A 15,018-nucleotide genomic window follows, 5' to 3' on the forward strand; every position below is an offset into this window, starting at 1 on the left:
TCAATGAATGATCAAACCATCTGACTTGGGACACTTACTGTGGTAACTCTAGTACTCTCAGAAATGATTAGAGAACATCTGAGCAAAAGCTGGGTGAGTCACCCACCCATACTGAGTGCTGTTATTGACCCCACTTGTACCTGGAAGCAGAAAGGAGTCTGGAGAAACTTGAGGCCATCTTTATTTATATTCCTGACCAGGCCTACCACAGTGCTATGCTCAGGGAATGTGTGGGTTTCACAGTCCCAGAATTTATGAGCTAAGTTAAACACAAGTCAGCTAAAAAAAAAAAATCAATCTTAAAGCACTTAATTTTAATCTTTATTCTCTTCCTGATTATAAAAATAATACATGCTAATTATAGCTGGGCATGGTAATGCACACCTATAATCCCAGCACTCCAGAGGCTGAGGCAGAAGGATCACCAAGAGTTCAAGGCCTGCCTGGGCTACACAGTCAGTGCAAGGGCAGTTTGAACTACACAGCAAGACCCTGTCTCAAAAAAACAAAACCAAACATGCTAACTATAAAAGTCTTGCATTATGGAAAGTGAAAAAACTAAAAATTGCCCTAGAATTCTAACCTCAGAAATGACTGACTCTCTGTGTAAGTATTCTTCCAGATTTTTTAGGCACATAATAGCATACAGAGCATGAAGTAGAATCCTAATATATATATATATATATATATATATATATATACACGCTATTCTATTCTCAGACAAGTTTTCAAGTAATTTTAACAAATAATTCAACTGACCAGTTTCCCCAAAAAGCTTTAAACATTAGTTTTCAAAGACCCAACTACACAGTAGGGGGAAAAAATTAAGTTCTTACCATGCATTATTAAATGTTATTCCAAGTATTAACGGTAAAATCAAATTCTAAGAATATAGTAAGTCAAGAATAATGATTTCGACATAGAAAATAATACACAAAATCTCAGTTCCTTATCAAAATGAAAACTCCTAAACTCCAATTCCAGCAAGTATCAGAAAATAGCTTTAAACTTCTAACACGGGAGCCCTGCAGCCGAGCTACAGAAGTAGCTCTACAGATCTCCTCCTCTAAGAATATGAGGGGTGGACACGGAACTGAGCTCAGCTGTTGCAACTGGTAAAAGACAATTTTGATTCCACTTCCCACAGCTTGGTCTGTAACGCTTTCAAGACCTCTTCCATCTGGCAAGTTTAAAAAAAGAATACAAAGAAACACAAATGTTACAATGATTAAAAATGATACATAATTAAACATGGTTAAAATTACATTGTTCATGCAAGTCTGAATGTTACTTATTATGCATAACAGCACAGAATATCTAACAAAACCATTTAGACACACAAATCTTATTTAAATGAGATATTCTATCAAACTGTAGTTTTCAACTTACAGCTCTACAGCTATATGGTTATCACCATCTTGCCCACTGTACCATGAAAAGAAGTTAACATCCAGCAACAACGTGAAACAAACCAAATCAAGTATGTATTGGGTGTAAAGCTATGTTTCTAGTGTAACAGTTTAACAATACGTCCTGTTATGATCTGGGCATGGAATGTCCTCATTATTTTGTTGATAAAAGCTTTAGCTTAATTTATAGTTTAGTTCCACAAAAATCAACTTATTAACAACTGAAGTAAAATCATCACTTTTACCAGGCAAGTACTCGGACAAAAACAGATGACATTATGGAATTACCATGTGGAGGGGCACTTGCTCACTGATAGGAAGTTCTTCATAAAAGACATAAAATGTTCCAAATAAAATTACCTGTTTTAGAGACTTTTCCATTTCAACTCTGCTTTCAAGATTCAAAAGCTCTTTGTCTTCTGACACAATTTGCTTTTCAGAGGACCCCAAAGTATAACTAAAACATAGTGTTTAGCACAGTTAAAACAGGAAGGGGAATAAATGTTAAATTTATGTCAGTTAAAAATATTAAAACTCTTAAGCACATCACACTATATATCAGCACTGAGCAAATGAATAAAACAACTATTTTTGCTAAAGCAACCTACATAGGAAGCTATACCACATAAAATCAGGTCTTTCTCCATAACAGTTTTGTCCAGATATTTTTACACATTAATTTTTCATTATATGTATTTCATTATTGAAATAAATTCACTCCGTAGGAAACTGAGTGGCAAAAACATTATCATAGTTCAGAATTCCACAGGCAAGTTTAAATATCCTGAAGAAATGGTTGGTTTGAAGGAAGCCACTGCTTTCTTGCTTTATCTAACTTTTTTAAAACATGCGCTTTCCTATTTGACTTGTTTTTGCTTTTTGAGACAGGGTCTCACTATGCAGTTCAGGCCGGCCTTGAACTATATAGCCCAGGATGGCTTCAAACTCCCAGCCATTCTCCTGCCTCAGCCACCTGCGTGCTGGAATTACAAGTGTAGGCCATCACATCAGGTTTATATTTGACTTTTAATGAATAATAATTTGGAATAAGCTCTCGATTACCCAAGTTTGGGCAACTTCCAACAGTTATCCTGCCTCCAGGTCGTGCTTTGCTCTGTACTGTAGGGTTGCGCACTGTGGCTTGGAAAAGTATTACACAGCTGAAAGACTGGCCTAGTAACAGGAGGAAACAGGCCTGGCGTTGGCAACCAGGCAGACCAAACAAAAGGAAGAAAACTCGGGCTGGGGATTTAGCTCAGCGACAAAAGCGCCTGCCTGGCAAGCGCAAGGTCGTGAGTTCGGTTCCTGGTACCGGAGAAAAACCAAAAAAAAAAAAAAAAAAAAAGGAAGAAAACTCAATTCCTTTGTCTTTCTATAAATAGAAGTCTTTTCTCACATATAGAAACTTTGTATGTCACTTCTTTTTCCCCCTTTGGAAATTCACTGGTTGTATTCCTGAAAAACAGTGAAGGCAAGTAACTTCCTATTTAGGAAAACAAAGGCAGCTCCATCCTTTTAGGCAAAAGAAAAAAGAAATGAAGTGAAAAATTCACACTCAGGAGGCTGAAGCAGGAGAACTGCTTTGCATTGGAGGAGAGCCTGGGCTACATTGTGAATTAAAGTCCCACCTAAACTACATAGCAAGACCTTGTCTCAAAAAAAAAAAAAAAATTCCAAGCAGCAGTTAAGTGATTTATAAAACTTTAAACAAAAGTTTCAGAGGTAGCTAGCTATGGCAATGCACACCTGTAAACCCAGCACTCAGTGGGCTGAGACAGAAGGATCATTACAAGGTTGAGGCCAGCCTGGGCTACCTTGTGAGTTTAAAGCCAGCCTGAATTACATAGCAAGGAACCCTCTCAAAAAAAAAAAAAAAGAAAAAAGAAAAAAGAAAAAAAAGTTACAGAGGGCATACACTTCTAAAATAAAAACAGATTCCTTGGCATGAAAATCCTGCCCCAAAAGATAATGTGTCTCACAGATGAACTATTCAAGAAAAATAGCTTCAAATAACAGCCACTGTTAATTCCTATCATTTTGTTCTGAAACCCTTCATCATTTTTATTGTTTTTGCTGTTTTGGTTTTGTCTCTGGTGTTGGTATTTTGCTATTTTTTATTATTCTCTTTAAAATAAAAAAAAAAAATAGCTTCAATATTATGATCTTCTGGGGCAAAAGCATCCCCATATCCTCCTTTAAACAGATAATATCACTTTTGAAAGGTTTGTGCCAACTCCACTGGATTAAACCTCCTGTCTTTTATTCTTGTACTGTCCCTCAATCTTCACAAACCATGCAGATATCTAAGGAGAATAACAAAGCATTTGGTCAGGTTCTGGGCCTTCTATTCATACATTAAAACCGAAACAGATATCTCTCCCAATGACAACAGGCTTTATAGCAAAGAACACCATTTGTTATATCCTTCTTCTGTGTAAGGGTTCTAAAAAAAAAAAAAATTGGCAGATTATAAAATTTTGATGTAAACCTGTCTAATTGCAAACAAAGTGACAAAACTGCAGTTATTGAGGAATAACTAGGCAAGAAATTATTTAGTAAAAAGAAGTTTTATATTTTTTTTAGAGAGAAAAATGTAAAAAATTCTTCAGGAATAATAAAATTTCTCAAATAATAAAAGTGTAGGGATTTAGCTCAGTGACACAGTGCCTGCCTGGCAAGCGCACGGTTGTGAGTTTGAATCCCGGTACCAGAAAACAAACAAACAAAAAAAGGAGCTCATTTTTGGGGCTGGGGATTTAGCTCAGCGGCACAGTGCCTGCCTAGCAAGCGCAAGGTCGTGAGTTCAATTCCCAGTACTGGGAAAAATAAAAGTGTAGGCACTTTCTTTTCTTTTTAAACTGCTCTTCTTTCCTGATAGGTAAGATTTATTGTGTCAACTGGAGAAGTTTAGAAGTTTAACTGCGTAACTCAACTGCGCAGAGTCCTCACTTTGTAAACACCCTGAGGCTGTGCTGGAGGAGGGCAGGGACGCAGTGTGGGTACAAAGGACCCGCCCGAGGGCAGGCAGCCTGCACACAGTGTAAGGGAGGAAAAGCGGCTTGCTCCTCACCAGCTTGTTGCTCTTGTTGCCTTTGCTGTCTTCTGCCTGCCATGAACTGTTCTCCTCTTCCAAGCCACCCTGCCTTGGAGCCAGCTGAGTATAAACTGAAACCTCCACAAACTGTGAGCCAAATATACCTCTCCTTCCTTCATTTTGGGTATCTGTTACTCTGTCCCAGCAAGGAGAGTAAAGTAAGCAAGACAGCAGCCTTTCTCTTGTCTTGTCAGAAGCCGGGCGCACTTGTATGCTAGGCAAGCGCTCCGCTGCTGAGCTATATCCCCTGCCTCTCAGGCAGCATCCAAGCCTTGAGGGTTATGCATTGCGGTCGACTGACTATTTAATTTTGTGTGTCCTTTAAAAAACAAAAGGGCCAAAGAGCCAGTGGGCCACCTGAAACCCTTTAACTGACGTCTGTGTCCAGCCCGGCATGGACATTGCTCCCTAACAGTCACTTTCTAGAAATCTTGAGGAGTGGGAGCATTCGTTGGCATATCTCAAAAAGGCAACTGTTTACTAGTGGCAATAGTTGGACTTTGTATTTCTACTTTCCCAGAACATCAAAGGGACTTCTTCCCTCACCGATTTTGAAATTCCTATGTTTTCATGATATTCTAAGCTAAAAACTTAACATGGTAAGGGGAAGTGAGCAATATATACTGAGTGATTCAACTAGTACTTAAATAATCTTATTAAGCTGCAGTTAATTTTTAAAAACAAGTGAACACATTTTTACTTCAAAAAATTTTCTCACAATGTTTTTTCCTGTAATGTAGCATTTGAACTTTTCCAATACCAAATAAATCAGAACAAACCTCATATATTTCAGTGGCCTAATTGTCAGAAAGTATTACTTGAAGGAAAATACTTTAACCCGTACTTAGTTCTGATATTTCCAGACCAATGTTTCCACAGATTTAATTTTCTGAGAAAACAGGGATGAGGCGGCCATTCATGTACAAAAACTCACCTTTCAATGGCTTCCACGCTGAGGCAAAACAAGTTCCTCTTGTAATCCAAGTGCTTGGGAGTGCATCTGTACACATAGCCGAGGAGGAGCGAGCAGCCGGTACAGTACAAAGTCTCAAGAACGCTGCCATGGAGAAGTGTCACTGCTTTAGGGAACACAGCTGCAACCTGTTTTGATAAAACCCCATCCCTAAACCCCTTCAAGGCTGGCGTTCCAAAGTCATTCCGACCACATCAAGTCATATATACGTAAGGAGAGGAAAAAAATGACTGTAAGGTGTGCACAAGAGAAATGGAAGGGTTGGGGATATAGCTCAGCGGCGCAAGCACCTGCCTCGTAAGTGCAAGGTCCTGAGTTCGATTCCTGGTACCAAAAAAAAAAAAGAGAGAGAAATGGAAAGACAGTCATTTGTAGCCTGCACTGCCCAGGGCATCTAATGACAAGCGGCAGGCATAAAGTGACAAAAGAGGATACAGACATGATGCTTTTCTCAGTGTGACACTAAGAAAAATTATCTAAAATTTAGAAATAAGGCTCAAAGAATCTAGCTGGGCATGGTGGCACATGCCTATAATCCCAGCACTCGGGAGGCTGAGGTAGGAGGATGATTACATGTTCGAGGTCAGCGTAGGCTTCAAAGTGAGTTCAAGCCCAGCCTGAACTACATAGTGAAACCCTATCTCAGACCAAAAAAAAAAAAACAAACCACTAAACGATTCTGTATGCCCTTCTAATGCCATTATCCAACCCACTAGCACACCGTGAACACTAGAGGGAAGGGGCAGGGAGTTTTCCTCTAACAAAGCAGACAATACACACTTTAGGCTCGCAGGCCATCTGGCATCTGTCCTAAGCATCACCTTTGCCGCTGTAGTGCGGCGTATCCTAGCCATACATACGTAACTGAACGGTCTGGGTTCCACAAAGAAAGGCGCCAGCCCATGAGCCCAGGATTAGCTTGCAGCCTGGCTCTAGTGGAAGTAACACTGCTTACTTGAAAAAGACTCTAAAATTAAGGAGAGGGAGGACTCTAAAGTTAGATGACTTGCAGAAAGAAGACAGGTAAATTGCAAATAGTTGGAGTCTGGCAGGGATGTGAGTGATTTCCAGAGGCTGAGGTTTTAGCGACCTACAGGACATTAACCAGGGCATTCTATAAAGCAATATCCTCCTCTGAGCCAGCTGTGCCATGTTCTGGTTCCCTCATTAATTGGTTAAATACGTCTTTGACATGTGTTCATTCTGTATGTTAGAACTGATTTTTAAAAGGATACTTTGACACAAGTACCTACTTAGCAAACCAGGCAAGGTAGTTCACACCTATAATCCCAGCAGTCTGGGAGTCTGAGGTAGGAGGATCCCAAATTCAAGCCCAGGTTGGGCAATTTAAGCTCCTGTCTCAAAATTTTTAAAAGAGTGAAAAAAAAAAAAGAAAGAAAAAAGAAAAGGGCAGGCACGTAGCTCAGGGCACAGGCCCTGGCTTCAATCCCAAGTGCCACCAAAAAATATTTACTTACTAGCTTCTCCACATTAATTGTTCTTTCATTCTAGATACTTCTCAACTCAGGCTCCACATATTTGAATGCACTCTCCCTGCATGCCACCTCACATCTTCTTTGTTTTGTTTAGCTTTGTTTTGAGAAAGGGTCTCACCATGTAATTCAGTCTGGCTTCAAACTCACTATGTAGCCCAGGCTGGCCTTGAACTTGCGGCAATCCACCTGCCTCAGCCTCCCAAGGGCTGGAATTACAGGTGTGCACAATCACCCCCCAATTTATGTCTTCTTTAAACCTGGCCTAAAATCTAATATCTCCCAAAAGCTTTGTCAAATTGGCCCATTCAAATTTTCCATTCTATAACCACTTATACCAAAATGACAGCCCAACACATAGCAACTTGATGACAACTAGAGATTCAGATCTCGTCTTGAGCACAGAAGTAAATAGGTACCACAAAAGCCTATTATGTCAAGAGTATTTGAGCTATCAGTCATCCCTAAATACCCGTTCCTGCATGACGAAAAAGGAAGCTAACCAAGACTCAACAGCACATTACGGATTGTCTATCACGGCTTACTGATGGACACTGAGAGACACTTCTAATCATACAGCAATAGACAGCACCAATATCAAAACAGAATATCACCCGATAAAGTGTAAGTTCTCACTGGTGACACAGTTAAGCAGATAATATGCCAGGGACAACAAATGTAAGTGTTTGTGAAATTCTTTAAGGCTTTTATATAAGAAGTAGTAAAGCATCTTAATAAACCCGTTTACTTCCTTACTTGCAAACCTTAAATTACAAAACAGGGAACCCCGCCTATAACATCAACAAATCTCCATGCTACCTATGAAACGTTATGATAATTAGGAAGCTGCCACACGCAATTATCAATATGATGAACCAATATTTAGTGTGATTATCATCAACCATGAAAGGACAGAGAGGCCTGAGCTCTCAAAATACTGACCAGTGGATAAGATTGTTTTCACTTGAACTATCAAACGAATCTAAATGCCACTGAAGGGTGCACATTAAACCATTCATACTTTGGCTGGGACTGAATAAGATTTGTCCTCCCAGACTCATGCTAAAACAATCCCTACTGTGAGGTAGTTTTAGTAAGAGAATGGAAACTAAGTCTTGCTATAGCGTTCAGAGGCAGGCTGATTAGGACTAGATAAAGTCCTTAGGGGGCTGGGGATTTAGCTCAGCAGCAAAGCACCTGCCTGGCAAGCGCAAGGTCGTGAGTTTGGTTCCTGGTACCGGAGAAAAACCAAAAAAAAAAAAAGTCCTTAGGATGGGGGCCTGGGGAGTGAACCTGAGAGGCTCTGTAAGAAGAGGGACAGACTAGAAGACACAGCGTACAGACCCAAATTCCCTGTCTCCTGCCATGTGCCACTCTGTGCCATCTGGGCCCTCGGCCAACACCAGCAGCCCAGATAAACCACTTTTCTGCATAAAGCAGGCCGTCTCAGGTACTTTGTTACAGTAATGACAAACAGACTAATCCACACCTCTGGAATAATCTGGGAGAACAATGAAGAGTTGGTAGCAACCACAATGCACCATCTTTCCGCTGCACAGTTGGCGGAGTTGGCCAGAATTCACCCTCACTGTCGAACAATATAGAGATTAACAGTGCCAGAAAACATAAGGCCATTTTACACAGGAATGAGTGACACTGTAACATCCTTAACAAAGGGCACATGCCAAATGAGCAGAGGAAACAGCACTGCCACCTTCAAAACATATCTAAAGGCCACAGCACTTTAGTTGCCCATCAGCAGAATAGCCTAGACAGGCATTCAGTAGGACAGGCACGCAAAAGTTACACAGGCATCCGAAAGCAATGTCCAGAAGTGTGGAGCATATGGGCTTAGTAAAACTCATCACAATTGAAGCCAGGATAAAGATGGGTTTAGCCAGGTGTAGTGGCGCACTCCTCCAGCTCCAGCACTTGGGAGGCTAAAGCAGGAGGATCGCCATGAGTTCAAGGCCAGCCTGAGCTCCATAGAGAATTCAAGGCCAGCTGGAAACCACATAGCAAGACCTTGTCTCAAAACAACAAAAACAAACCAAAACATAAGTAAATGAATAAATGAAAAATGCACTTAGATCATATAGCATCAAATAACTTTGGATCACAGAATAAGAAAGTTAATTCCCTTTTAATTCTCTACCAACCTGGATAATTAAAGAAGAAAATCTCAAGTTGATATTAGTCTATGTTTAATATTTATAGTTGCAAATCATTTAAAAATGACAGAACAGACCAGAACCAGGCAGGCAATATCTCAACTACATCTAATAAGTATTTGTTTCATTGTAATTATCTTCAGTCACTTTCATGTCATGGTCAATGATATAGTTATGTTAATAATGTAAAGATCCCTTTTAAAATAAATGTAAATAACAATTTTAAGCCAATTTCATGAACACATACTAAGTGTATAATAATCATCTAGCTGGCAAAAATGGAGAAAATTATTATAGTAATGAAAAATGGACTCATGGCAAAAAATGGAGACGGTGATGTCAAAATGAGTAGCCAAAATGGGAAGCAGAGAAAGAACAACCAAGGGAACTGCCCCAGCTCTTATATTAATTAGGCCTGGGAACTTCATGAAGTTCAAAGCTCACCAGCCTTGTTTTTCATCCACAAAATGAGAAATTATCTGAGGTCAAGTTTTCCAAATTTTAATCACCTGCATGCCAACAGCACAACTGTCATACCTACATACTACCTGAAACATTAGCAATTTAATTTTCCTTAAGAGTAAACTTTTAAGCTGGGTGTGGTGGCGCATGCCTATAATCCCAGCCCTCAAGAGCCTGAGGTAGGAGGATCGTTGCGAGTTCGAAACCAGCCTGGGCTACAAAGTAAGCTCAAGGTCAGCCTGAACTGCATAGAGAGACCCTGCCTCAAAAAAGACAAAAAAATAAAAAAGAGTAAATTTTTAAAAATTGAAATACACTTTACTTGAATCGGATACCTTATCATTATTAAAAAGCAAAACCCAGCATTTGTAATGCACATCAAAATATAAACATCCATTTTTGTTTATTCAGGTACCACCTAAAGTTACTTCAGTAAGACACATTTCAGATTTTGGGTGGCAATCACATAAGGCAGAGTTTCCTGTTCAGTTTACTGAGGATGCCACAGGCAGCTAGCAGGTGACAGGTATGGCAAGGTGTCTCTCCCCCCATACACTTGGAAGTGGCTACAAAGGACTTGGGACTGTGCAGCCCCTTGGGCTGGTTGCTTCTGAGCACAGGTAGCCTTGACTATTTATAATAGCCTCTGTCTTATATTAACATTGTTCTATAACTTTGAGATTTTATGATACAGATTTTTTCTGTTTATTTTCAATTTTTTTTTTTTGTCTAATGTAATATCCACATGGATACAGCCTTACTCACCAACCATTTTCATTTTTCCATTTGGATAGCTTCTGCTCTTTATCTACAGAAACGTTAGAGGATATACCTGGAAAGAGAAGCAATGTTTTATTAATGCAGTTCATCATAATACACATGCAGACATTTAGAGAATTTCTAATTCCACTTTTATCCTGGAACTTGGAGAGCCAAAAAATTAAGACCCTAAGTGTCTCTTTGTCTGTGTCTGTCTGTCTCTCTCCCGCACACACACGCACATGCAAACACAAAGGGTGGTTCAAAATTAAATGTAAACTGGGCAAAGATGGTGTACACCTATAATCCCAGCACTCAGAAGGCTGAGACAGGAGGATCTTCTCAAATTCCAGGCCAGCCTGGGCTACACAGTGAGTTCAAGGCCAGACTGAGCTACATAGTGAGACCTTGTCTCAAGAACAAAAAAAAAACAAAAAACCCCAAATGTACAGGAGTCTTTTAGAAAAAATGGTACAAGTTATTTCATTCCCTTCCCTGAAAACCAGTGACTTAACAAAATAAGCAAAATTAAACTTAAAAAATAAGCAAAATTAAAGAGGGAAATTCAATTACTAATAGCTCTTGGACAAATTACAACCTTCAATCACAGAATACAAAGAACATCTGCCACATGATGAAGCTGGGATCCACACCAAGAAAAAACCCAATGCATTCACCTCCAGGTTGCAGATGCAGAGCTCCCTTCTCTAAGAGTGACTGAGAAGTGCCCAGTGTCCCAAACATCTTTTGCTAGGACAGTGACTTAGACAGATCACAGCTGGAGCCGAAAACATTCCCAGAGAAGGGAAATAAAGACAGGGTATCAGATGTGTACTGGCCAAACATCTCCTTCTACGGACACCTTATCTCAGTAAATCCACCCCACCTACCAGGTTCCTCAGATGAGAAACTAGAGCATCCATCATCCTTGTTTTGTTTTGTTTTTTTTTTTAATTTTGCTCTTGGTAATGCTGGGGGTTGAACCCAGGGCCTCATGCATGCTAGCCAACTGCTCCACCACTGAGCTACCTCCCCAGCCTTCATCCTTAGTTTTCTTCCTCATCCTGCTTCCTGACATCCACCCCACTGACACATCATACCAACTCTACCCCACAAACCTCACTCGTTTCAAAACCGCCTTGTCAGGCCACGGCACTAAGTAGTACAGACCCACACTAGTGCTGCCCAGCCTCCACTTTCCACGTTTGTTCCAAAATAAGGGGCTCCGACCACCCCTACTCCTCACTCACTAGGATAGATCCCTATGCTCAGAAGAAACAGGGTCCTAAGGTTTCTGGCTTGCTCCTTCCTTTCTTCTTTCTTTCTTAAATCTTGTCTTTATTCTAAACTTCAGTCACACTCACTATGGTGCCATTTACTAGCTGCTGTTTCCATGGGAAAAGCAGAGCAGGATCCAGGAATTGTGGCTGCAGCCACGTTGGCATTCATATATTAAGACCACAGAGACACTTCCCTGCAAGCAGCCTTGTTTTCTTGGGGATGGATGGATAAATCAAACAACGCTGGAATAGAAAAGCTACTAATATTGTAACAAGTACTACTAGAACGTAGTAGTAGACGTGAACTCATACCAACATTGTGTTAAGCCTCAATGACATGACCGTCAAACGGAATGTACATGCGCAGCCAGGTGCGGCAGTGCACGCCTGTAATCCCCAGCTACTCAGATTCAGAGGCAGGAGAGGTGTAAGTTCGAGGCCAGCTGGGGAACTTAGCCAGACGCTGTTTTAAAATTTTAAGAATTTCAAAAACAACAACAACAACAAGAACATAAATGTTATAAATCAGGACAAAGTAAAAGTAATTAAAAAGGTAAAATTGGGGCAGGAGGGAAAGGAAATTAACCCAGGAGTTCATTTTTCCTTTAACAAGATGGAGGTTAAGTACCTAAAGCTGTTACTTATATAATTTTTAAATTTAAAAAAGTTGTGACATTAAAAAACTAAGTAAGAGAAATAATACTATCTTACGAATAAAACAAAGCACCTATTGTGACAAAGGAAAGCAGAGCTATAAGGAGAAAAAACAAAGTGTGTGTGCGGTGCTGGGGACTGAACACAGGGCTTTCACACTGAGCTACATCTGCAACTCTTTCATTTTGAGACAGGGTCTCACTAAGTCACTACGTAGCCTAGGCTGAGCTTAAACTTGTGATCCTCTTGCCTTAACTCAAATAGTGCTAGGATTACAGGCATGTGCCACTAGGCCCAGATAGTGTTATTTCTTTAAAAATCATGAAATAAATCAACCTACTAGAAGCAAGGACTTCACCCACAATATCAAAAATCTCAACCCAACTGCTGTTCTAATGGGGGGCACTGCTGAAAACCACAGAGACAGGCTGGTTGGCTCATTAGCAAAATCACTTATGTGGCACTTGGTACTTACTCTAGCACACATTCATTTAAACCTCACCACTACACCAAGTATTCTCCTTATTTTAGAGAAGAGGAAAGAGACACACAGAGATGTTAAGTAGCTTGCCCAAGGATACATAGCTAGTGGGAGTCAGGCCAAGGTTCACACACAGCCATTCGAAAGTCTTCACCACAATACACTACTTCTCAGCAAGTACACACCAAGCCACTGCTAAAATGAATTATATCCATATTCCCTAACATGGAAAAATATGCACCATGTGTGTGGAGTTATAAGGAGAAAGGCGTGTTGCCATTTAGCCTTAACAATCTTAATATAATCTTAAGTGTGTTTTTAAGAATTTTACATATTTAAAAAAAAGTTTACATGTTTTAAAAAAAGAATTTTATATGTTTATGCTCAGATGTGCATGGAGCATATCTGGAAGTGTAACTGTGTGAGTCTGAGATTACAAGAGTGCGGAGGCCAGGGCTAGGTCCTTTTCACTTTTCCACACTTCTGCAGTGTTTAACAGATGTAAAGGGGTAATCACAATGAATCACTGTGGGGGTTGTGTGCTTTTACGGAGAAAGACTCAGCAATGCTTGCTCTGAAAAACAATGGATGCCAGAAAGTTCTAGTAACTGGCCAACACTGGTGTTCTCCTTTCTTCCCGATATAACATCCGCAAGTAGCAAAGCATGCTACGAGGTTAATAAATTGATAGTAAATTCCTGCTATCAAAATGTTACAGAATTCAGAGCCAGGTGCCATGGCACACACCTGTAATTCTAGCACTCTGGACCCTGAGGCAGGAGGATCTCCCAATTTAAGCCCAACCTAAGAAAATGAGTGTCTCAGTGAGATCCTGCCTCAAAAAAATTTTAAAAAGGGTTGGTGCAAAATGTCCTGGATTCAGTCCCCAGTACCGCCAAATATAAACATATATATTCCCAAGAAAACAGCCATTTCTATGCCAATTCAAAAAACTATATGTCATTTTTCCCCAAATAAATTCTGGCAAATATTGTAAATAATACAGGCAACTGGTAAAGTCAGGATTAAAAGCTAGAATTCCTCCTCCCTTAACTCTTTTACTACATTCTCCTTCCTCTTTAATTTCATGGGGATGTTGATGTTTTCAAGCCATCTCCCCTCTCGTGGAACTGTGTCAACTCTATGGTTTTAACACTTAGAAAAATCAGGGGTGGGGATTTAGCTCAGTGGCAAAGCGCCTGCCTGGCAAGCGCAAGGTCGTGAGTTCAATTCCTGGTACGGGAAGAAAACCAAAAAAAGAAAATTTAAAAAAAAAAAGAAAGATACACTTAGAAAAACCAGTCTTGACACTCCCCTGCAGGAAACTGTAGCTGAAAAAACTTAATTGCTTGAATAAACCGCTAAGAATATTACTAACTAGTTAACAGCTAGGGAGTCACACCTACTAGACAGGCTACTTCCCAAGCGCCTGAATAATGCTCGCGACCACGCAGATTCAAGGGATGCTCTTCCCGCACAGGGGAATCCCAGAAAATGATCGTCACTCCTCAGCCCGCCCGCAGGGGTGACCTTCCTCTTCTGCTTTTCCCAGGGTGACCACAAGGGGCTCCTCCCCTCCCCCCGGACCGCCCAGGGCCGACAGTGCCGGGAAGGCTGCCCCAGCCCCGCCCCGCCAGCCCCGCCGGAACTGACAGCGCAGTAGGATGCAGTTGGTGTCCTCCTGGCCGGCCACCCAGCTCAGCGAGTCGCCCAGCGGCCGCCGGCAGCCGGAGCACAGGAACACCAGCGGGCTGTCCGCCTCCGCCTCCGCCGCCTCCGCCTCGCTCCGCGCCTTCGCCGCCCCGGCCACCGACGCGTCCCCGCTCGCCGAGCTCCACATGCTCGTCCACTTCTGCAGCAGCTGGTGGCGGCTCGAGTCTTCCAAGAGCCGCCGGCCCAACAGCGAGGAGTCGCTCCTTTTGTCTTTGTGGTTACACGCACAAGAAGCAGAGGAGCATTCTCTACCGCAGTACGCAGACCAAGCTCCCGCCATAGTCTACAAATCTCCCGCGCCCCGGAGCGCCATGGGAAAAACACGCCTGCGCGTGCGCGGGGCGGGACGGGGCGGGGCGGGGCGGGGCGAGCGGCGACGCCGGCGGGGCCAAGGCCGGAGGGGCGGAGCCTCAGGGAGGGCGGCGGGCACCCTTTAGTGCGCATGCTCTGGGTTGGGCCGAGGGCAGGTGATCCGTGAACCGTCTTCAGATACATGTTCTAAAGAAATTAAGGCTACGAGAGATCAAGT

General features: G+C 41.6%; 1 protein-coding gene across 1 annotated transcript; it reads right to left on the reverse strand.

The window, feature by feature from the left end:
- Positions 1-443: 443 nt before the first annotated feature.
- Mis18a (MIS18 kinetochore protein A) lies at positions 444-14,804 on the reverse strand. The gene is made up of 5 exons (XM_005375663.2): positions 14,430-14,804; positions 10,368-10,434; positions 5,438-5,560; positions 1,770-1,866; positions 444-1,180 (listed from the first exon to the last, which is right to left on the reverse strand). The coding sequence occupies exons 1-5, from the start codon at positions 14,767-14,769 to the stop codon at positions 1,100-1,102; spliced, it is 708 nt and encodes a 235-aa protein (XP_005375720.1). The 5' UTR covers positions 14,770-14,804; the 3' UTR covers positions 444-1,099.
- Positions 14,805-15,018: the final 214 nt, after the last annotated feature.

This window comes from Chinchilla lanigera, unplaced genomic scaffold (genome assembly GCF_000276665.1).
Source record: "Chinchilla lanigera isolate Chin_1 unplaced genomic scaffold, ChiLan1.0 scaffold00006, whole genome shotgun sequence".
Taxonomy (NCBI): domain Eukaryota; kingdom Metazoa; phylum Chordata; class Mammalia; order Rodentia; family Chinchillidae; genus Chinchilla; species Chinchilla lanigera.

Bases quoted from the DNA above. Each gene is read 5' to 3' on its own strand.
- Mis18a (XM_005375663.2), bottom strand. From the start codon at position 14,769: ATGGCGGGAGCTTGGTCTGCGTACTGCGGTAGAGAATGCTCCTCTGCT. The intron at 1,867-5,437 runs GTGAGTTTTTGT...ACTATGTTTTAG, and splicing joins AGCGTGGAAGCCATTGAAAG to TTATACTTTGGGGTCCTCTG. The intron at 1,181-1,769 runs GTAATTTTATTT...TAAACTTGCCAG, and splicing joins TGGAAAAGTCTCTAAAACAG to ATGGAAGAGGTCTTGAAAGC.